The sequence below is a fragment of the Danio aesculapii genome, chromosome 20 (genome assembly GCF_903798145.1).
Source record: "Danio aesculapii chromosome 20, fDanAes4.1, whole genome shotgun sequence".
Taxonomy (NCBI): domain Eukaryota; kingdom Metazoa; phylum Chordata; class Actinopteri; order Cypriniformes; family Danionidae; genus Danio; species Danio aesculapii.
The window spans coordinates 47624118-47649986 of NC_079454.1; the positions used below are offsets into that span (position 1 = coordinate 47624118).

At 36.2% G+C, this 25869-nt stretch overlaps 1 protein-coding gene across 1 annotated transcript in view; it reads right to left on the reverse strand.

The window, feature by feature from the left end:
- Positions 1-6329: 6329 nt before the first annotated feature.
- The window catches only part of LOC130247542 (DNA (cytosine-5)-methyltransferase 3A-like), an 83744-nt gene continuing 64204 nt past the window's right edge, over positions 6330-25869 (reverse strand). Inside the window, exons 7-9 of the mRNA XM_056480824.1 lie at positions 11355-11576; positions 9118-9275; positions 6330-6419 (exon numbers count right to left, since the gene is read on the reverse strand). Coding sequence (XP_056336799.1) covers positions 9186-9275; positions 11355-11576 — 312 coding nt within the window. The 3' untranslated portion in view covers positions 6330-6419; positions 9118-9185. The remainder of the gene's footprint in view (positions 6420-9117; positions 9276-11354; positions 11577-25869) is intronic.

Sequence of the window (25869 nt, forward strand, 5' to 3'; positions counted from 1 at the left end):
AAATGTGTGTGAGTGTGTGTGTGTACCTTGCAGCTCTGGCACATTGCACCGACAAACAGAGGGTGCTCAAGTGCAACGTTCAGACTTCCACAGGAAATACAGATATCTGCACACAAAAACCACTCGATCACCATATGAGGAACAGCATGCTACTGTCACATTATTAAAGGCATAGTTTCACCTTAAACAGAACATTTCCTCCCCTGCAGGCAGAGGACGTCAATATAATGTCATATTGACATTGTACCTCAACATAGTGGGGGACGTTGGATTTTGTTTGAATGAAAATCGGGTTGACGTCAGAACCCAACGCCAGGGCCGATGTCAATGTCCAACGTCCAACCTAAAATCAACCTAAAATCAACCAAATATCAACGTAAATCAAGTTACACCTTGACTTTGTGTGGACGTTACCACTATGACATCAATCCAATGTTGGATTTTGGTTTCTTTCCAACACAGCCTAAAATCAACCAAGTATCAACGTAATTTGACGTCATTTTTGGACGTCAAAATAACATCGTCCTTAGATGCTGGCTTGACATTGAATTTTGGTCACATGACATCATAATCTAAACCTAACCTAATACTAACGTCTTATGATGTTGTGTGCCTCCTGGGTCACCATCTACTCAAGTAGATCTAAATGTTTATGAATTTCTTTCCTCTATTGAACACACACACACACACACACACACACACCCACACACACACACACACACACACACACACACAGATTTTCTGAAGAATGTTGGGGAAAAAAGTAGCCATTTATGTCTACAGTAGGAACAAAAAATATGGAAATCTGTTTTTTCTATCCTTCTTAAGTTAACCTTCCGTTGTGTGCAAGAAACACATAAGAAATAGAGTGCATCCGGAAAGTATTGATAGCGCTTCACTTTTTCCACATTTTTATGTTAAAGCCTTATTCCAAAATATATTAATTTATTTATTTACTCTTAATTCTGCACACAATGCCCCATAATGACAATGTGAAAAAAGCCTTTGCCGTGAAGCTCTAAATGGAGCTCAGGTACATTCTGTTTCCACTGATCATTCTTAAGATGTTTCAGCAGCTTAATTGGAGTTCACCTGTGGTAAATTCAGTTGATTGGACTTGACTTGAAAAGGCATACACCTGTCTATATAAGGTCCCAGGGTTGACAGTGCATGTCAAAGCACAAACCAAGCATGAAGACAAAGGAATTGTCTGTAAACCTCAGAGGTAGGATTGTCTCGAGGCACAAGGCCGGGGAAGGTTACTGCTGCTCTGAAAGTTCCAATGAGCACAGTGACCTCCATCATTCGTAAGTGCAAGATGTTTGGAACCACCAGGCTCTTCCTAGATCAGGGGAGAAGGGCCTTAGTCAGGGAGGGGATCAATAACCTGATGGTCACTCTGTCTGAGAGCAATGTACAGAGACATCCTGAATGAAAACCTCTTGACCTCAGACTGGGATAACAGTTCATCTTCCAGCAGGACAATGACCCAAGGCACACTGCCAAATATCAATGGAGTGGCTTCTGTGAATGTCCTTGAGTGGCCCAGCCAGAGCCCAGAGCTAAATCCTATTGAACATCTCTGGAGATATCTGAAAATGGCAGTACACCGTCGCTTCCCATCCAACCTGATAGAGCTTGAGAGGTACAGCAAAGAGGACTGGGCAAAACTCCCAAAGACAGGTGTGCCAAGCTTGTGTCATCATATTCAAAAAGGACTTGAGGCTGTAATTGCTGCCAAAGGTGCATCAACAAAATATTGAGCAAAGACTGTGACTAGTGATGTACATGTGATTTTTCAGCTTTTTTAATAAATTTGCAACAATTTAAAAACTTAAAATTGTCCATTATGGGGTATTGTGTGTAGAATTTAGAGAAAATAAATGAATTAATCCATTTAGAATAAGGTTGTAACATACTTTCCAGTATATCCAGATAAAGCTTGGAATTATATTTTTGAATGAATCAACTACACTTGAAAACAAATATAGTTTGGTTTTGTATCGTAACTAACACGAGGTACAGTCCGTCATCCAAAGCACATCACATGACAGGAACTACACAAACGCCCATAAACTTGAAAAAGTCACTGTTATTTATGAATACACAATTAAGACAAAGTTGTGGATTACTTCAGAAGAGCAACGCAATCGGACACTCATTATTCAGAGGATTATAATGTGTAGAATGGCATGAGGTTGGTGTCGTGATCTCTTTCACCTCGAGTGGGCATTCACTTCTAGCCCAAGCTTTCAGGTAGCTTGGCCAACCTGAAAAAATGCCAATGTATTTATTGTAGTCCCCAAACTTCGTTCGCTGTAGGCTTTGTTAAACTAACTCAGTAAAAGCCAATGTCTCCCTTTGCACTGAACTTTGAGCGTCTTACATTCAAAGATGTTGTTTATGTTCACACAGATACATTACACATCAACTCAAGTTTAAAAGATAATACCACCCTTTAATTGCTCAACTTATTTTTTGAATAGCAAGATAGATAAGTTTGATAAAAAACTATTTAGTTTTTATATTATGTTAGTAGTATAATCCCTAAGTATTTCTAATACACAGATCTGCACTCACCACTTCACACAGTGAACTATTTTGATGCCTGCACTAAACACTGTCAGTAATCTGGATGCTGATTCAGCTAAGTTTGATTCAACACAAGCAGAGACTTTCAGATTTACATTTAACATCAAACTCACCTTCCATATTGCGACACTTCTGTTTGACCTCTAACATGAGTCTCTCTGAGGAAACAAAACATGTGGTCAGCAATGGCTGCATCACGCGTAAGTGAGTGTGTGTGTGATAACCTGAGTTCCCTTCACCAATGATCTCTCTGATTTTGGATGTGTGTGTTTGTGAGTGGTGTGTGTGTGTGATACCTCGGGTTCCTTCATCAATGATCTCCTTGATTTTGGTCTTCTCGACACTGTTCTTCCGGGGTTTCTTGGCAGGGGGTGGAGCCGTGTATGAAGCAGCTTCAGGCTCCCACATCTCTGGATAAACCTCAGTGTATGGATTCCGCTCCGCTACAACACACACACACACACACACACACACACGCACACACACACACGCACACACACACGCACACACACACACACACACACACACACATTTGTTTTAATATCAAAGGTATAGCAAACACTAGCCTAGAGCTCAATCTGCTGTTCAAAATTAGCCTAGAGCACCATCTGCTGTTCAAAACTAGTCTAGAGCACCATTTGCTGTTCAAAACTAGCCTAGAGTGCCATCTGCAGTTCAAAACTAACCTAGAGCTCCATCTGCTGTTCAAATCTAGTCTAGAGCGCCATCTGCTGTTCAAAACTAGCCTAGAGCTCCATCTGGTGTTCAAAACTAGCCTAGAGCTCCATCTGCTGTTCAAATCTAGTCTAGAGCGCCATCTGCTGTTCAAAACTAGCCTAGAGCTCCATCTGGTGTTCAAAACTAGTCTAGAGCGCCATCTGTTAGATTTTGTATATATACATATATTATATTACATATATTATTTCACATATTATTAATTTCAATGACAAATTTTAAACAATGACCAACTCTGGGGTCTAGAGACTGAGTGCTTGATCAATCATATGTTAATATAATAATAAACAGTACCTGGTGGTGGCTCCAGGCCTTTTGGCCCAGAGGGCAGAAACCCAGTGCTGGCCCACTCAATCATCTGCTGCGCCTGTGTCTCATTCTCCTCCATCTTTCCCTCAGGGGTATAGTTCATGTACTCACAGTGAGGGAATGGTTTACCTGCACGCAAACCCCCTGTCTGAACCCAACAAAACACATAATGATGCATGAATAAAACACTGACAGACATAGTTAAAAAAATTAATATTAAGAGTGCTTTCACACAATGAGGTGGTCTCGGCTCGGTTTGAATTGACTTGTACATCGGTTTGGTTGTAGTAAGAAAGCAATGCATTTCTAAACTACCGAACTATATACCAGGCTATATCACAGTGCATTGTAGACTTGTAACAGGCATATAAACGGCTATTAGAAGAGCGAATGAGTAGAGATATCATTCCTACTGGTAAAAGTGTTTTAAGTCGAAAACGAAAGTGAAAGCATGCCGTCTAACTGAACTATTAAAAAATATATAAGATCATTCAATTTTAGTTAAAACTTAACTTGTTAACTTGACTTCTGATATAGAGTCGATATACATTTTATAACCCTTGACAGCTGAAATGAAGCTCTGTACGAGAAATTCCTACCTTTGATTTATATTTGGTGATGTCTGTTGGTGTCACCATTCAAAATTAAAGTGCACCTTTTTACTTATAGCGCCCCTATCATACACGCAGCACAATAAGACGCAAGACGTGTTTGACGCAATTTGTTGCTATTTTCAGACCAGCGCAACTGTAATTTTCACGTTTTGCGCAACATAGTTTAAATGGCAAATCCATTTACGCCACTTTGTGGACTCATGGGTGTGCTGGTCTGGAAAGTTAAGTGTGTTAAGGCGCATTGTTGGCAGGTTACTATTAAAAAATAGACTGCGTCATTGACTAAAACCTGGTCTAAAGTGCAGCGCTGAGAGCGTTAGTAATGCACCTATGCAGGTCCAAACACTTACACAATGCATAATACACACAGGATGTACAGCAATATACAAATATCTTTACATTTAAAGGATTAAAATGTTACAAAAATTTATATTTTCTACATAAATATTAAAACCACTACAGTACCTGCATGCTTTCATGTCGGGGGGCTTTTTTCAGTTTATTCATGACTACTTGCAGTTGTATAATGTTATTATTAGTAGTAACATTTGAATAAGCCTCTAAATCCACCAGACCTCTTTTCTTGTAAATGAGTATTTTCTATCAGGCTCCTCTGATTAGTTTCAGAAGTTTAATTTTATATGTAGTAATAAGGGTATTAGCTAGTAAATAAAATATATATTTTTTCATAAATGTCACTTTAGACAATTCTCTGTTTTTTAACAAGGTAAATTTTCTTTTGCGTCAAAACCAGCTAAATCCACATCTGCTTTTTTTGCAAAAACCTCTAAATCCACCTATTGACACAGGACAATGTAATTAGTTGAAAAATCACGAAAGATGCAATTAGAGATTATTTTACCAAACATAAAACACATTACACAAACCACCTGAAATAAAAAATACATCTGTCAAGTAAGTAGCGGTTCATTCCGCTGTGATAACCCCTGATAAACCAGGGACTAAGCAGAAGTAAAATGAATGAATGAAATCTGTCAAGTGCATTAATCAATAACATTTGGATTTAATGTAAGTAGAGGAACGTAAACAAGCTTGTTAGATTCAAGTAATGTGGTGTAAAAACATCAATATCTGTGCATTGTCCATTACAATATATATATATATATATATATAATTTATTAAAGTAATATAAATAATGTATAGTTTTATACATTATATTTATCTTTTAAAACATAGCTTGCATTAGCAAATAAAACACAAGGTAGGCCTACTGGGCAAAAAATGAGCGGTCATTCATTCATTCTCACCATACTCAAGGTCTTGGTCTCCATTTCATCTCTTGTTTATCCTCATAGCATCCATGTGGGATAAAAGAACAGCATCTTAACTTCGTCTTTCGTGAAATGGAGTTGCCATTTATTGTATAGTAAATCAGACTCATTCAAAGTAGCGTTGCGCAAATAAAGGTTATGAATGCATGCTACAGTTCCGACTGTACAGCCTGTTTTCTGTTTCTTATAATGCAACTGATTTGATTCGCGCCTTCTGATTGGTTCTCAGGATATAGCGGCTTTAGCTGTCAAAGGCAAGTGGCGATTAGCGGCTTTTGTGAACAAACTGTTATTTCTGAATGCGCTGACGCTGGGATTTAGAGGATTTCAAACAACCATTTGTTGAACATGTAGTACGTGCCTAAAGCATTATTTTTAGCAGAAATGGCGTTTAGCGGCTTTTGCATCTGAACTCATTTGCATATTTATATTTGTTTAAAAAAACGAGTTAGATTTGTCCACTTGTTGGGTTTTGGGCCACATGGAGCATAAAAACAGGATGTGTGTTTGGATATAACTCAGTTGTTTGACCACACTTTTATTATTATTATTTATATTATTTTATTTTATTATTATTACTTTTATTCAATTATTATTACAATTATTATCGTTTATTTATTAGTTTGCTGGAAATTAGAACTGAATTTAGAAACACATCTTTGCCCTTAACGAACAATTAGTTAAATATGTAGGCTAATGAATGTCTTCAGTGGAGTGCTCACAACACCGTTAGATGATAGAGAAATGTGTTTGCTTATGCATGACTTGCCAGTAAAACTTGAAAGATGGCTTTTCTGTAGATGGGCTGTTTGTTGTAGGTGGTTTGATGAAAGATTCTGGAAAACGCACTCAAGGGGAGCAGCTTTTCCACACACACCTGAGAAGAGACGGGGATTACTGGCATGCCTGTTATCAACACTTGACAAATTGAAATGATAAAAATGACAAATATAATATATAATAATACAATAAAAATTCAATAAAAATACAATTAATTATTTATCATTAGACAAAATACAAAATATAGTCTAGCATAAAAGGTTGATACTAACATTTATAATTTATGAATACAAATAAAATAAATTATGTTAATTAAGATAATAATGTATTAAAATGTATTAAAATAAATCAAATCAAATGACAATATCCAAAAAAATTAAGTAAAATGATAAAATTATGAATATAAATACATTAAAATATAACTAAAATAATCAAAATAAATGTTACAAATAAGAATTAATAATAATATTAATATAATACAATATAATATTACAAAAAGATTAAGACAGTAAAATAATGAAAAACATGAATGTAACTCCAGCCATTCCATAAACAAATATAATTAAATTAATTATTTTTAAAATGAATTATTCATTCATTTACTTTTTGGCTTTTATTAATCCGGGGTCGCCACAGCGGAATGAACCACCATAAAATTAATTAATTATGATTAAAATATAACACAATGACACAAATATTAACATGATAATAACAAACATTAAAGACAATAACACAATAATTTAAATAAGAATTGAAGTAGTAAACTTTAAATAACACAAATATAACATAATAAAAAAATTAATATGATATATATATATATATATATATATATATATATATGGTTGAAGTCAGAATTATTAGCCCCCTGTTTATTCTTTCCCCCAATTTCTGTTTAACGGAGAGAAGATTTTTTTCAACACATTTCTAAATATAATAGTTTTAATAACTCATTTCTAATAACTGATTTATTTTATCTTTGCCATGATGACAATACATAATGAACTGAACTTAATCTCTGAAAACTGGACTTCACAGTTTCAATTCACTATAATCTTCTATGTGAAGCTGCTTTGACACAATCCACATTGTAAAAGCGCTCTACAATTAAATATGAATTGAATTGAATAATATTTGACTAGATATTTTTCAAGACACTTCTATACAGCTTAAAGTGACATTTAAAGGCTTAACTAGGTTAATTAGGTTTACTAGGCAGGATAGGGTAATTAGGCAAGTTATTGTTTATGATGGTTTGTTCTGTACACTATTGAAAGAATATATAGCTTAAAGGGGCTAATAATACTGACAGTGATTCATATAAAATGATAATAAAAACAAAAAACACTAATTAAAAAAAATATTGATTAAAGTAATAAATTAAAAATACAAAGCATGATTAATATAATATATTAATAAATAATGATAAAATAATAACACATTAATAAAATTATAAATAATAAAATATTAAAACTAAAAATGAATATAAAATTATACATGAAAATATGATTAAATAAAAGATCATAATGAAAACAATAATACAATAAAATAAATATGGATTAAATAATAAAATAATAATGCTAATAATAAGCAATACATACAAACATAAACATAATAAATTAAATATGATTGCTATAAAAGTAATACTAAATAACAACAACAATAACACAATAATAAAAAGATTTACACAAAAAATAAATATAAAATAAAAAATAATATAATAATAATAATAATAATAATATATAAAATAATAATAATATTAATTAATAAATAAATACACATTAATAAATGAATATTAATTAAAAGAATACTTAAATCATACAAAAAATATATTAAAATAAATAAAAAATACATATTATAAAAATGATTAAAAAAATAAAAACAATAACATGATTATTAATCTAAATAATAAATACATGAAACAAAAATGAACATAATATAATAAATAAAAATATGAGTAATATAAAAGAATAATAATAAATAATAAAAACAATAACACATTAACAAAATGATTAAAATAATACAATAATAAACACCAAAATGAATATAATAAAATTAAAATATGATCAATATAAAACAATAATAAATAATAAAAACAATAACATGATTATTAATTAAACAATAAATAAATGACAAAAATTAAATATAATATAATAAAAATATGTTTAATATAAAACAATAATATTAATAATAATAACAATAACACATGAATAAAATGATTATTAATTAAAAGAATACATAAATGATACTAAAATATAATAAAACATACGTAATATAAAATAATAAATTAACAACACTAAAATTAATAAAATATGATAAAATTTTGATCAGTATAGAACAATAATAATAAATAATAAAACAATAATATGATTAGAATTTAAAATAAATTAATTACACCACAAATTTATGTAAAATAATAAATACAAATATTATAAATATAATAATAATATAATAATTATACTTATAATTAATATAATAATATTGATAGTATTATTAAATTTATTAATTAATAAATTAAAATAAATATAATAAACATAATTAATATAAAACAATAATAATAATAAATAACAAAAACAATAACATGATTATTAATTAAAATAATAAATTAATGACACAAAACATAAATATATAATATAATAAAATAGGATTAATTTAAAACACTAATAAGGAATAATAAAAACAATAAAACATTTATTGAAATAAATATTGATCATAATAATTAATTAATAATACAATCTTCCTACTAAGGATGTCAATGTGTACAGGTTTCACTCATGCTGATAGGTCGTCAGACTCACCATAGACAGTTTTCCGTCCCCAAACCACATGACCCAGCGTGAGCCTTCAGCCGCTGGACCGCGGCTCGTTATCCAGCAGGACACGATGCGTCCAGGCCACCAGGAGAAACCCCGCAGCTTCCCCACACCAGCTCTCCAATGCCATATCCAAGGCCATCCTGACAGAAAACACACACACACACACACACACACACACACACACCTTAGTTGCCGTTTCAATTCACACTTGGAATTTATATGATCATAAATGTAAATCAATTAAATTTTTACAATAGTATAGCAGACCACTTACATTCACATTCATACATTTAATTTTGGCTCAGTCTCTAATTTTCAGGGGTCACCACAGCAGAAGGAAGAGAGGAGAGTTACGGTGTGGAGAAGCCCCAAAGAAGGTTACAACCCAGGCTGTTGCATGCCCAGAGTGTATCATATGGGTGGATATGTGATGGTTGGGCTGCAATATCATGGCATTCCATAGCTCCAATAGTAGTTCATTCCACTGTGGTCGTTGATTCAAGGACTAAGCTAAAGGATAGTGAGTGAGTATATGTAAATATTTTTGTTTGTATATATATGTATTTATGTATGTTTGTATTTATATACAAAATTAATATAAAAATGTACACTAGCATAAATTATGCAAACACACACTTTTATTTTGAATGCAATTATTTGCGCAAATAGGCCTAAAATGCAGATAGATTGATCAAATTCGAATTGTATATATTCGAATGCTAAAGACTTTGCTTTTGTAGCAGAAAATTTTTAGCAAAGTTTTGGTTATTTTGATCATTTGGAGTCCTTCATGTATCAAATATAAAGTTTAGTAGGATTCATAGGTTAAGGCGTAAACACTTTCAATAAATAACCAAGCTCAGTAGTGTTAGTGTTTGAAAGAAAATAAGGAAGAAAGGAATGAAGGAAGGAATGAAGGAATGAAGGAAGGAAGGAAGGAAGGAAGGAAGGAAGAAAGGAGGGATAGAAAAAAGGAAGGAAGGAAGGAAAAGATGAAGGAAGGAAGGAAGAAAGGAAGGAAAAGAAGGGAAGGAAGGAAAGAAAGGAAGGAAAGATGGAAAAAAGGAAAGGATGGAACTTGGAAAAAAGGAAGGAAGGAAGAAAAAGACGAAGGAAGGAAGGAAGGAAGGAAGGAAAAGAAGGGAAGGAAGGAAAGGAAGGACAGATAGAAAAAAGGAAAGGAAAAAAGGAAGGAAGGAAGGAAGGAAGGAGGGAAGGAAGGAAGGAAGGAAAAGACGAAGGAAGGAAGGAAGGAAGGAAAGGAAGGAAGGAAGGAAGGAAGGAAGGAAGGAAGGAAGGAAGGAAAGGAAAGGAAAGAAAGGAAAGATGGAAAAAAAGGAAAGGGTGGAAATTGGAAAAGGAAGGAAAAGAGGAAGGAAGGAAGGAAGGAAGGAAGGAAGGAAGGAAGGAAAAGGGAAGGAAGGAAGGAAGGAAGGAAGGAAGGAAGGAAGGAAGGAAGGAAGGAAAGAAACAAGAATGAAGGAAAAAAGGAAAAGAGAAAGGAAGGAAAGGAGGAAGGATGGAGGGAAAAAAGAAGGAAACGAAAAATGAAGGAAGGAAAAGGGAAGGAAAGAAGGAAGGGAGGAAGGAAAGGGAAGAAGGAATGAAGGAGGGAGGGAAGGAAGGAAGAAAATGAAGGAAATGAAGAAAAGAAAAAACAAGGATGGAAGGGAAAAAAGGAAGTAAGAAAGAAAGAGAAAAAGAGGAAGAAAGAAAGGAAAGAAGGAAAAAAGTACAGAAAGATGGAAGAAAAGGAAGTAAGGAACGAAGGAAGGAATGAAAGAAGGAAGGAAGGAAGGAAGGAAGGAAGGAAATGAAGGAAGAAAAAAGGTAGGTAAAGTAATCAAAAAAGGAAAAAAGGAAAGAAAAAGGGAATCAAAAAAGGAAAAAAGGAAGGAAAAGTAAATAAAAAAAAAATGGAAAAGAAGGAAGGAAGGGAAGAAAGAATTAAAGAATTAAAGTGAATTAAAGAAACTAAATTGGCCGCAGTGTATGAGTGTGAAAGTTGGGTTGCAGCTGGAAGGGCATCCGCTGCATAAAACATATGCTGGATAAGTTGGTGGTTCATTCCACTGTGGCGACCCCTGATTAATAAAGGGACTAAGCCGAAAAGAGAAAATGAATAAATGAATGAATGAACAACTGTGGTCATTTTAGACCACAAAAAACATGAACCAATAACCCTGCAAAATCCTGAAAGACATTTTTAAAACGTTCACCTCGTACTCATGGTGAATCGGCGCGATTCCCGTCAGAACTTTCTCACCGCAGGTGGCGGGAGGTGGCTCGGGTGTCGTGGCAACCGTTGGGGAGGCGGGGTCAGTGTGCTGTTGCTGAGGTGTGGATGGAAGGTTAATGGCTGGCTCCTCCTCCTCCTGAGAGCCCACTGCTAATTGGTCGTCCATTGTGTCACTCATTGCAACCAGGTGGACCTTCTTCTCCTAATATAGAAGAACACATGATATCAAAACAAGGATAAATATAGACACACAGGGCATAGTATAGTGTCTCAAAGGATTTTCACTGCAAATCGAAAGCAGATGCAGTGTTGATGCAGAACTCATCTCCAGAAAGACTACGGACTGATGTTTGTTTAGGTAAATATTGACTTGAAATGTAGCGTAGAGATTTTGAACTGTCATGTGAGGATGAAACATCTGCTGACGGGAGGCACAACGTCTCTCTGTGTGAGTATTAGACTCCTGAACTCTCCAGAATTACTGGCATCTGGGCAGAAACGTCAGTGAAGTTAATTCATTCACTTTCCGTCTGCATAGTTCCTTATTTATCAGGAGTCACCACAGCGGAATGAACCACCAACTATTCAAGCATATGTTTTACGCAGCGGATCCCCTTCCAGCCGCAACCCAGTACTGGGAAACACCCATACACTAACATTCACACACTCTCATAAACTACGGCCAATTTAGTGTCTGCAAATCACCTACAGCGCATGTCTTTGGACTGTGGGGGAAACCGGAGCACCCAAAGAAAACCCAAGCCAACACGGGGGAACATGCTAACTCCACACAGAAATGACAACTGGCCCTGCTGGGACTCGAACCAGTGACCTTCTTGCTTTGAGGTTACAGTGCTAATCACTGAGCCACCGTCAATTAAGTTAACGTTTGTTATGGATTGCAGAGACACAAGTGTCAGATAGGTCATTCATACTGCCAAGATTATACGTACGGTGATTCTAAGTGAGGTGACACAGTGGCGCAGTAGGTAGTGCTGACACCTCATAGCAAGAAGGTCGCTAGTTCGAGCCTCGGGTGGGTCAGTTGGCGTTTCTGTATGGAGTTTGCTCTCCCAGCGTTCGCGTGGGTTTCCCCTGGGTGCTCAGGTTTCCCCCACAGTCCAAAGACATGCACTATTCACCTTATTCTCCTTGTACGAGCGGGTGCAGCCATTTGAATATTTTTGACTTAAGACTTCCGGTCTCATTCACTTCCATTCATTTTTAGATGTTAAAAACAGTTCGTTATGCTGATTGATGTTGCAAACGGATATTCTCTTATTATCTTATTCTACTTTGTCTGTATGGTCATGCAAACACTTGTTTGTAGAGCAAGTCGTTTGACCGTTTTCTGTGGTATATTATTCCTAGTCATTTCTCCCATAGGCAACTGAATCGGAAGTTCTAAAATAATCGGCAAAACGCGCGCACTCCGCATTGAAGAATAAGGTCAATAGATGAATTGGGTAGGCTAAATTGTCCGTGGTGTATGTGTGTGAATGAGTGTGTATGGATGTTTCCCAGAGACGGGTTGCAGCTGGAAGGGCATCCGCTGCATAGAACATGTGCTGGATGAGTTGGCGGTTCATTCCACTGTGGCAACCTCGGATTAATAAAGGAACTACGCCGAAAAGAAAACGAATGAATGAATGATTCTTAGTGAATGTGCATGTTTATCACTGTTGTTTCTTTAAGCCTTCATTTAATGAGTTACAGTAATATTTTCTATTTAGATATCTGATATAGGGATTTATACAACAGTTCTTTCTGGTTCTGGAATCTGATTGGCTGATAGCCTTGCGATATTCTGCAAATAACAGCGCTCGTCTTAACCCTTCACCCTTGTGTATTACTCCACCCACATACAGTAACAAGCCGAGGACACTCTACAGTTTGACAAATATTGCTGCTGTTGGACAACATAATGTACTACTGAGGCTTTTTCAGGCGAGAATGTAGTCGTTTAGATTGCAACTATGCAGTTTATTTATAAGCATAATACCTATTTTAAATATTTATATTTTCAGAGAGAAAGCACATCGGCGGTCATTAGCCTGTCTTTAAGCACAACAAAGACAATTGACGTTGTCTATTCACAAGATGGCGACAGAGACACATAATAAACCCATAGAGGAGGAAAACAGCGCAATTTCTAACTACAGCTGATCAAATCATTATTAAACTGGTAAATGACTTTCTGAGCCGATCTCTCTCTTTTGTATGTTGTAGTGCTGTATTTATACTATATGATTATAGTGTATTGAGCGTGAGATGGGACTCACAAATTAGGAATGTGTGTATTTTGTGTTGGCCACTCTCTTTGTATAATCCTGAGTTACTTTTTGGTTGGCCATCTGTTTGTTTCTTATGTGTCTCCTGTTTTCGTTACTGCAGACAGTTCAGTAAAGAGAACGAAAGAAGAAATGCCTGCATGTGTTAAGCGTTTTTCCTTATCGCAAACACAACATTAATCTGCTAGTGTTTGCTTTGCTTAGCTATTTTCGGGGTTAACTATTGTGATCTCCTGATTGGACCAAGAAATATTGGGTAATCTCTGTAGACTGATGGCATTTCATGCCGTTTAGCCTTATAATCTTAAAATGTGAGCAAAATCACTTGTTTTGTCATCACTTTAGTCATTACGCAAGAGAATCATTCAAATACTAGCTCTAAAGTGATGTTGGTGAAGTAGTAATGGCTTCTGCTCTTCTGACGTCAGCAGATGTGAATGAACGGCGGAAGAAAGTAGTTCCTCTTACAAAAAAAATTTGAGACTCTCTGTGTTAGATTTTATTTTTTATAGATACGATTATGCCGTTGAACTGTTGTATAAACACAATATCACATAATTAGCAGTGCGACGTGTCTGTATATCATCACTGGTGGGACATTAAGGCACTCGGCCTGCGACCTCGAGCTAACGCACACCTCCCACCAGTCCCAATATACAGCCATATCTTACTGCTACTCGTGTGATATTGCTTATACAGCTGAAGTCAGAATTATTAGCCCCCCTTTGAATTTTTTTCCTTTTTTAAATATTTCCCAAATTATGTAAATTTTCACAGTATGTCTGATAATATTTTTTCTTCTGGAGAAAGTCTTATTTGTTATATTTCGGCTAGAATAAAAGCAGTTTTTAATTTTTTTAAATCCATTTTAAGGTCAAAATTATTAGCACCTTTTTATTAGTCCCTTTTTTAATTAATAGTCCCTTTGCAGGAAAAAATAAACAGGGGGGCTAATAATTCATGGGGGCTAATAATTCTGATCTCAACGGTATATATGCAAATTACATATATGACATATATACATATTTCATGCAATAAAATATTACAACAATGGCTGTTTACATATTTTTTTCTTCAGCAATGTGCGTTTATGTATGTATGTATGTGTGTTTACGCTTATAATAACAATGGTTAGAATAATAAATACTTCAACAGACATTTTTGCAATATGTGATTTTTCATTAATTCATTTTGTTTTCGGCTTAGTCCCTTTATTAATCAAAGGTAGCCTCAGCGGAATGAACCGCCAACTTATCCAGGATATGTTTCACACAGCTGATGCCCTTCCAATCTTGTGGTTAAAGGTGTATTATTATTACCTAAGGTTTGATAAGGCTTGATTTATTTAACCTATTTGCAATTTAAATTAACGGTTTTCTGTTGAATAAACTAAACTGGCCGTAGAAGTTGAGTGTGAATGAGTTAGAATGGGTGTTTCCCAGTACTGGGTTGCAGCTGGGATGGCATGCGCTGTGTAAAAATATGCTGGATAAGTTGGCGGTTCATTCCACTGTGGTGACCCCCGATGAATAAAGGGACTAAGCCGAAGGAATATGAATGAATGAATGACATTTATTCCTGTGATTCAAAGCTGCATTTTTCAGCATCATTACTCCAGTTCTCAGTGTCTTTTCAATGCTGGAAATGATTTTCAAAGCTCAAAAGAACATCATTTATTTAAATGAGAACAGAAAAGTTTTGTAAAATAAGCTCTTATAATGAATTCAATATTTGTTTACTACTTTTGCATTCCTGGACTATTTTGAGCCCAAAGAATCACTGGTTTATAAAACATTTTCAAATAAAACCCAGATGCGACTAATCGGTGACTTGTACTTGATGAGGGAATATAAAAGAAGGCAGAATTATAATGTTACCATATTATTACTGCATGCAGCCTTTTGATTTTACAAACCCAAATCAGAAAAAGTTGGAACAGTATGGAAACCGCAAATAAAAAAAGAAAGTAGTGATTTCTAAATTTACTTTGACTTGTATTTCATTGCAGACAGACAATGCAACAAACATTAATCAGTGTGTTCCTTGTAAATTTTATTGTTGTTTTTCTAAAATAAACACATTTCAATTTTAGTACTTGCAACACATTTTTTTAAAAGTTGGATCAGTAAAGCATTTACCACTCTGTAATGTTGCCATTACTTTTCACAACATTTAAAAGATGTTGAGGGACTGACGACACCAAGTGATGAAGTGTTTCAGGTGTAATTTTGTCCCATTCTTCCTGCAAACAAGTCTTCAGGTGGACACTAGTACGGGGTCTTCATTGTTGCATTTTGCACTTCAAAATGTTAAACGCATTCTCTATTGTAGACAGGTCGGGACTGCAGGCAGGCCAGTCACAGCCAGGACTTTGTAATGCGAGCAGAATGTGGTTTAGCACTTTCTTGTTGAAATATGCATGGGCATCCCTGCAAAAGGCAGCATATGGTGCTGATATGGTGCTAAAAAGTTTCAGACAACATTATTTTTACTCAAGGAAATGTCGCAGTAAAGACATACAGGTCATTCACATATCATATGAGAAGCACTTCTCACAAAACAGAGGCTTTATACACATCAATACTTGTGTATAAATGTTCACTACTAACCTTTCTATGAACATGATTTGATTATAACTGCAGATCAATGCGAAATAGCCTACTGTCACATTTGCAATTATATGAAATAAATAAATGAATAAATAAATGGAACATATATGAACACATACAGTTCAGGCATGGGGCGATAACCGTGTTCAAGGTACACTGCAGATTGGATAAGTCAGGGTTTCTGTAAAAATCAAAATTTTCTGTAATACCATTCCTAAGGTATGTGCACAATTTTTTTTATTTAAATTTTTTTGTTGTTGTTTTTTAGGACAACAGTATCTCTAGCAGAAACAATATCCAAAGATGCTGTTTTAAATCGTAAAGAAATCTGTGTTTCTGAAGATGATGAAGACAGCAGAAGTCAATGCTTCATTTGAATTATTGAGCCTCACATGTTTACTGCTCCAAAATATTATAAATTAAATTTTTTTTTTTTTTTAAGTTTTAGTTTTTTAGCCAGACATTTAAAAAGAATATATTTTAGAGCAGTAATCACAATACCGTGAAACTGTGATATTTTAATCCAAGATTATCATATTGTCAAGATCTTATACTGGCCCATGCCTAATTTAGACCCTTACAGACTCTGATATGTTATCAATTACAGATAAAGTACACACCGCATACATTTAGTCCTTATTTGGGGTCAAAAACAACACGAAAAATAGCCATAATAGTAATAGAGTTCATAATAGTCAAAAAGGAGATGATAATAGTTAAACATGGCAGTTTGTTCATGTTTTATGTTGCAGAAAGCATCATTTGCTGTTGCTGTTTTTTCCAGCTTCTCCTTTGTTATTTCGCGCTTCACTCAGCGTTTGTGTCTTTCTGAAAGGATGGGATGTCAGAAGCACTTCAATAATCACGCGCACATTATTATCATCAGCTCAAGAAGTTATTTCAAATATAGATGAGCGGTGAGCTCTCTGAAGAAAGTGAAACCGCTCACACTTTTAGACGGGTTCGTAAAACAACAGGACACAGCAGATTTGGCTTTTCTTGGCTTTGCGGCTGTTCATCAAGACAACAACAAGGTTTGTTTGAGCTTGGGTCGACCATGGCTTGTCATTATATGTATATTGAATTACGGTGTAATGTCTCGGCTGTGTTTTTAAAAATGGTTTCATTCTCCTGCTTTGTTTTCATACTCCTGCTTCTGTGAGCAAACCAGTAGCGTTCAGCTGCACGTCTAGCTCTGCCTTTTGAAAACCTTTTTTTGTGCTAGATACCATTTGCAAAGGGTAACCAAAAAGTGGTACAGTACGGTTTGCTTTTAGGTACCCTTAGACAGTGGAAACGGCCATAAAAGCGTACTAAACCATATTGTACCGTACCACTCAGTGGAAAAGGGCCATTAATGGTGCCATCACAGCAGTGCAAGTTGCCTTTGCTAAGGGCACTGACACAACCCCATGCCATTACAGAGCCTGGCTTTTAGACTCAAGTGTTGTTTCCCTACTAAAACTACGCATTTCTTTAGCAATTGAAATTTCTTCCAGTCAAACAAAACCAACCTGAATACATTATGAGGGTAAATGCTCATAGTAATCATTGCTGAATGAAAGGATTTTTTAAAAAAGCCCGAAATTAAACTTTCTACAGTATGGAACATCTAGTCAAGTTCAGTTTGCAGTGATTTGAGGAAATGCTGGGGATTTGGCAGGAGTTAGAAAGATTGCTGTATCTGATGAGTCCATAATGTCAACAAGATTCCCATGACTATAAAAATAGCATTAAAAATCCAGAAAATCCGCCCACAGGAAAGAAAACTTACAAATTTATTGCCTGTATTATCCCAACTGCCTCCAACAGGCTTTTTTTAGGATAAATGTTAAAATACTTTGTCATTGACTCAGTTTCATTCAGCTTAGTCCCTTTATGTATCAGGGGTCACCACAGCAGAATGAACCACCAACTTTTCCAGCATGTGTTTTCCAGCCACAACCCAGTACTGGGTATACCCATACACTGTCACGTTTACACACACTCATACACTATGGCCAATGTAGTTTAGTCAATTCACCTATAGCGCATGTGTTTGGACTGTGGGGGAAACTGGAGCACTCGAAGGAAACCCATGGCAACACCAGGAGAACATGCGAACTCCACACAGAAATGCCAACTGACCCAGACGGGACTCGAACCAGTGACCTTCTTGCTGTGAGGCGACAGTGTTAACCACTGAGCCACCAAGCTGCCCAAACTATCTCATATCCCAGCTAACATAAATAAACTATTAACATGGATTTCCTGACTGCGATGTTTTATTCTTTCATGTCTGCTGTACGCGAGACAGTGAAAGTGTGATTGTTTCAGACAGCTGTCGGCTCCCTGTGTGACCTTTTGCCGGAAGGTCATAAGCGCCCTCATATGACCTTTAACCCCAGTAAACGGCCAACCACAGAGCGGCTAATCGCACGGAAACTGCGGCAGTAAAACACGAAGACAGGCCAGTCTGACAGGTCAGTGGAGACACATAAACTCACTGCAGTCTAACACACACACACACACACACACACACACACATTTGACTGATGAAGCTGGCTTTGTTATCAGTATTAGGTGCTCAGAGATCATACGGCTTTAAACATTCATTCATTTTATTTTCGGCATAGTCCCTTTATTAATCCGGGGTTGCCACAGCGGAATGAACCGCCAACCTATCCAGTGTATGTTATTACGCAACGGATGCCCTTCCAGCCACAACTCAGCACTGGGAAACCCATACACTGATGAATTCACACACATACACTAAAGTCAATTGAGTTCATCCAATTCACCTATGGCACATGTGTTTGGGCTGTTGGAGAAAACGGAGCACTCGGAGGAAACCCACGCGAACATGAGGAGAACATGCAAACTCAGAAACACCAACTGATCCAGTCGGGGCTCGAATCAGCGACCTTCTTGCTGTGAGGTGATTGTGCTACCCACTTCCCCACCATGACGCCAGCTTAAAACATCATGATGCAAACAGTTTGACGATGCAATCACAAAGAGCAATCAGATAATTAATTGCATATGCAAATTAGCGTCATGTCATTGTAATTAGAATGCAAATTCAGGTTTAGGCACATGAACACACACACATTCACTTGCTCAAACACTAGAGATTAACATCAGTGTTTTGAAAATGTATTTAATTGTAATGTCCATAAAATTCATCAAAAGTGACAGTATAGACATTTAAAACGTTACAACAATTTTTGTTTCAAACCGGTGCTGTTCTTTGGAAATGTTCATCCATTCTGAAAAAAATGTAAATAAATATATAAAAACAACCCAGACTCATTCTGAAAATGTACCCCTATATACATTTCTGGAGATCGACAAATACGTCCCAGGAGCTATGTTTTTTGCAGTTTTTGTTTTCGCGAATCCACCAGAGGCCGCTGTGTATGCTTTTTGAGATCTCAAATTTCTCTCGCGAGTGTCATTCGCTCCTGCTGTTCTCGAGTAAATCTACCAGAGTAGAGCTGTGCAATTAATCGAAATTCAGTTTCGATTTCGATATTGGCTTCTAACATTTATGAAAAAACATTAATTGAGAAAACAATTATTGCATCATATACCGCCCCATTTCCTGTTGTACACATTTGTTGCTCTGCAAAGCTCAGTCTCACGTTAAAATGTCTAAAAGCATGTGCTGTAATGTAACGTTTGCAGCACGGGATGCGCATCATTCATTGATGTACATTCGAATCATTCATGTTTTTAAAGCGCGAATGAGATCGCATGCTGTTGTGTGTGTGTGCGCTCAGCCTAAGAGACAAGCAGAGCACACACATCTAAAGTCATCTTAATGTGAGCACTTTAATGGTCAAATTTGTGTCAAAACGTGGTGTTTAGTGATTATTAATATTAACCCTCATTCATGTAATAAACAAACGAGTTGAGAATCAAAAGACATGTAAAAGAGAAACTATAAATGAGAACCGTACTGCTCTTAAAGTGACAGCGCACAATAATACTGCTGCCGACTGTTTTAATCAATAATCAAACAACAAAAGGAGAAAATCACTCGCTGCTCTTGACTGAAGGACTTTAGTAGCTATAATTAAAGTTTTTTTCTAACGGTGAAGATGCTTAAAGCACAGTTTGTTTCATATTTTTATTCTATTGTATTTATTTTCCATTTCTTATTTACAGGGAGGAAAATAACCGAATATATACAGTTAAAGTCAGAATTATTAGCCCTCCTGAATTATTAGTGACCCTTTTCCCCCCAATTTCTGTTTACCGGAAAAAAAAATTTCTTCAACATATTTCTTAACATAACAGATGTAATAACTCATTTCTAATAACTGATTTATTCTATCTTTGCCATGATGACAGTAAATAATATTTGACTAGATATTTTTCAAGATACTAGTATTCAGCTTAAAGTGACATTCAAAGGCTTAATTAGGGTAATTAGGGAAGTCATTGTATAACAGTAGTTTCTTCTGCACACAATCAAAAAAAAATATATTGCTTAACAGGTCTAATAATATTAAAATAGGTTTCAAAATATTTAAAACTGCTTTTATTCTAGTCGAAATAAAACAAATAAGACTTTCTCCAGAAGAACAAATATTATCAGACATACTGTGAAAATTTCATTGCTCTGTTAAACATCATTTGGGAAATATTTATAAAATAATTCTTGAAGTGTTAACCACTGTAACACCGTGCCACCCCTCCGGAATCAATTCAATGAACTTTACTTCTATATCACAGTAACCATCATTCATTTTCACGATTATTCTGCCTCCTCCTGCTCCAAACATAACACAATCATGATGCACGAATCCAAAAATATTGTGCACAACAATCCGTTTCCAAACATAAAGACCTTCCCTGAGCAATGCATTCTGGGAACGCATCATTCATCATTAATACATGCGATGCTGCCTGAGAAACCGAAACATACCTGAAAATACTCCCCAAATAGTAGGTTCTGCAGCAGATTCGCTGTCCCTTTCTAGTCGTGTCTCTATGACTAGTGGTTGTGTTGGTTACCCAGCAGGCCCTGGCAAACAGCCCAGTGCACCATGGGAAATGCGGTTTTCAACAGATTATTTAATTTCCTGATGCACTACACTACCTGAGAAATGTCTTGTCCTCGTTCCCAGTTGTAAGAGCACTAAATAATAACTTGACTTCTAGTTGATCATTTGGAAAAGTGGCAGATTTATCAGATAAATCATCTGTTGAACTGCATCCCAATGATCACAAATACTGCTGAAGACCTACTGGAATCTGCGTAGACTCAAGATTCTCTGAGAAAGTTTGCTGAAGGAAAAATCATGGTTTGGAGTTGCATTCAGTATGGGGGCGTGTGAGAGATCTGCAGAGTGGATGGCAACATCAACAGCCTGAGGTATCAAGACATTTGTGCTGCCCGTTACATTACAAAGCACAGGAGAGGGCAAATTCTTCAGCAGGATAGCGCTCCTTCTCATACTTCAGCCTCCACATCAAAGTTCCTGAAAGTGAAGAAGTTCAAGATGCTCCAGGATTGGCCAGCCCAGTCACCAGACATGAACATTATTGAGCATGTCTGGGGTGAGATGAAGGAGGAGGCATTGAAGATGAATCCAAAGAATCTTGATGAACTCTGGGAGTCCTGCAGGAACGCTTTCTTTGCCATTCCAGATGACTTTATTAATCAGTGATTTGAGTCATTGCAGAGATGTATGGATGCAGTCCTCCAAGCTCATGATGGAGTCAGACACAATATTCATTCTGTTTCCACGGCAGCGTGACTTTATATTCTATACTGGACATTATTTCTGTTGAGTGACAAGACTTTTGTCTTAGCAAAGTCAGACCTTACTGTCCTAATTAAATAATAAAAAATCAAGGCATGATCATATTCTATTGTGGTAAAATAAGCATAATCTAGAGGCCTTTGCCTTTCATATAAGCCACTTCTGATACCAAATGATCAACTAGAAGTCAAGGTATTATTTGTTGTTCATAAAACTCAGATAGGAGACAAGACTTTTGTCAGGTAGTGTACACCGACACTTCAGAACTCAACGCTTAAACCTTCTATGAATGGCGACAGTGTTTCTGCATACAGAATCGTCTCATCTCAAGTGTGTGAACATCCCGTTATGACCCGAACATGCCCTCTGACCCCTCACCCCCCAGCTTTATGACGAGTTTCAAGAGCTGAGAGCTTTATGATCATGACCCGGGCATGAACGACCTCTGACCCCAACCTCACCCTGACCCCAAAGTCTCTCATGTCTATACGAATGTCATCCTTTCGGGTGAAGCAGCTAGAAAGGAGTCTGTATTGCTCAGTACAAAACAGTAACAAACTTTGAAATATTTGTACAATTTACAAAAGTACATAATTAAATTGAAATATTGAATTGTCAGCATCATTACTGTCAATATCACATGATCCCTTAGAAATCATTTTGATAGGCTGATTTACACATTTAAAACATTTTGCTTATAGGCATGTGTGAGTGCTTGGCAACCAATAAAAACAATGGCAGACTATAGGAACGTTCTTTCAAAAGTGACATCACCATTAACTGGGCTGGCAATAGATAGTGATGTCACTGATGCTATACAAATGCTACTTCTTTTGTAAAGGGATAATTCACCCAAAAATGAAAACCATTGATTCTCCTATTCTCCCTTCTGTTGAACACAGAAGAAGATATTTTGAAAAATGCTGCTTCACCTACTTAAATATTAGGGAAAAAAATACTATGGGAGTCAATAGGTGGTAGCCTCCAGCATTCTTCAAAATATCTTCTTTTGTGCTCAACAGAAGAAAGTCAAATATGTTAGACACAAGTAAAGGGAGAGTAAATAATGACAGAATGTTCAGTTTTGAGTGAACTGTCCCTTTAATTATAACAATAATTAATAATTCCTTACATTTATATAACAGTTTTCTGGACACAAAGCATTTTAACACATTTTTTTTGGGGGGGATCTCCTCATCCACCAGCAATTATGGTGTGCAGTTTTGTTTTTTAATATCAGACACACAAATGACAGCACTATATACTGTCTCAAATTTGCTTTTCATCTCTATTACGATGACTGAAATGATTTTTCCCCCAATTATATTTATATAGTAGCATTTTGTGCAGATACAACATCATATACATACAAAAATCAGTCATAACATTGCTGTTTTTTCAGTTTCAGATAACTGAAAGCTTGCTTGCACTGTCAAAGACTTTCTAAAGCAGAATTGAATGCAGAGTATTACTAACATGACTTCTAAAGAATACACAGATGACCCACAACATTTAAAGAGACAGTTCACCCCAAAAAATGAACACAATTCACTCACTCTGGACTTTTTCTAAACCATTTTATTTTATTTTAATACAGCTGGACACAAAAGAAGATATTTTGAAAAATGTCAGAAATCGGTAACCATTGAATTCACTAGTAGGACAAACACATACTAATGGAAATCAATGGTTACAGGTTTTCTAATATTCTTCAATATATATTCAACAATTGGTTTGGAGCAAGTTAAGAGTGAGTAAATTCATTCATTCTCCTTTGGCTTAGTCTCTTATTTATCAGGGGTCACCACAGCAGAATGAACCGCCAGCTATTGCAGTACATGTTTTAAACAGCAGATGCCCTTCCAGCCACAACACACCCAGTACTAGGAAACAACCCCTTTAGCTAAACAAAGATTTAATTGCACCATTAAATTATAAGACTTTCTAAAGCAGAGTTAAATGCAAAGTATTACTAACATGACTAACAGATGACCATCAACATTTAAAGAGACAGTTCACCCAAAAAATGAACGTCATTTACTCACCCTTGACTTTTCGAAACCATTTTATTAGTTCTGTTAAACACAAGAAGATATTTTGAAAAATGTCAGAAATCGGTAACCATTGACTTTAATAGTAGGACAAACACATACTAATGGAAGTCAATGGTTACAGGTTTGCAACATTCTTAAATATACATTCAACAATTGGTTTGCAGCAAGACAAGAGTGAGTACATTCATTCATTCATTTTCCTTCGGCTTCGTCCCTGATTTATCAGGGGTCGCCACAGTGGAATGAACCGCCAACTATTCCAGCATATGTTTTACACAGCGAATGCCCTTCCAGCCGTAACCCAGTACTGGGAAACACCCACTAGCAGTTAAACGAAACTTTGATTGCACCGTCAAATTATCGTCAAACCATTTTATTTTACTTCTGTTGAACACAAAAGAAGATAATTTGAGAAATGTCCGAAATCGGTAACCACCGACTTCAATGGTAGGACAAACACATATTAATGAAAGTCAGTGGTTACAGGTTTCCAACATTCTTCAATTTATATTCAACAATTGGTTTGGAGCAAGTCAACTCCTTCATTTTCCTTCGGCTTAGTCCCTTGTTTATATGGGGTCACCACAGCGGAATGAACCACCAATTATTTCAGCATGTGTTTTACGCAGCGAATAGTGAGTAAATGATGACAACCTTTTCTATTTTTGGATGAACTGTCTCTTTAACAAAGCATGTACACTACATAAGACCCAACAATGTACTGCACTGACTTGACCTTCTATTTCTATTCAGATGACATCAATGGAATCAACTGGGATTAATAACCTTATCCAGACTTCCTGAGTAAAACTACTTTAACACGCAACTATTTCCAACATAACTCCACGTGCAAAATATAACAAGCTCATTATTCAGCACACTACAGCGTCACACAGTGATCACCGGCAATGCAAACTGTTGCACACACTGTGTTTTAATACTATAGAGCATGTAATATACACTGCACAGTCTGCACCCCAAGAAGCTAGCAAGTCTCTACACTTATGGTTTAAAGCAACACACACACTTAAGCAAAAACAACACACACACACACTTATGCAAAAAAAGCCAAGTCAGCATTTTTTACTTTTATCCTCTGTGCTACACAAACACACACACAGACATACAGTAAGTAACACACACACATACCCACACATGCCGCTGTGTCTGCTGATCGCCGTCCCGCTTAGGTAGCTGTGTGTGTGTGGGTGGGTGCATGTGTGTAAAAAGACACTTTCAAAACTCAGAGAGAGCCAGACACACATGCACGGTGTCTTTGTTAGGGCTTTTGCAAGTCACATGACTCGACGCTGATTGGTCACAGAGGGTTTGTTTAAAAAAAAAAAGGAAAAGAAAAAAAAGGGCAGGAAGACGTCCAGCTCTGAACTTCAAAGAAGAAAAAGCACAGAGCAGAGAAACCAGAGAGAGTTGGTTTAGATTTGCTGATGATTGACTCCTTTATACATAAGTGAAGGATTTTACTAGACTTTCTGACTGTCGATGTTACTGAAAAACGTCCTTTTCATCTTGCTATACACTTTTATGACTTATTTATTAGGTGTTTCAAGAGTTCCCACTTAGATATGCTTGGCGTATAAAGCAGGTTTGGCATGCTGTCCCGGGAGAGAACCCTGAGCTCGGAGATATTTGAGCCCAGGGCTCCCGCCCGGTCGATAAGCATATCAGGAGATCCGAGATCAGGTAGGTCTCGAGAGCTCCCCCTTTAGAAAAGGGAGGAAAAGGAGGAGATGGGGTGGAAGGGGGGATTCTTCCAAACGAATATAGAAA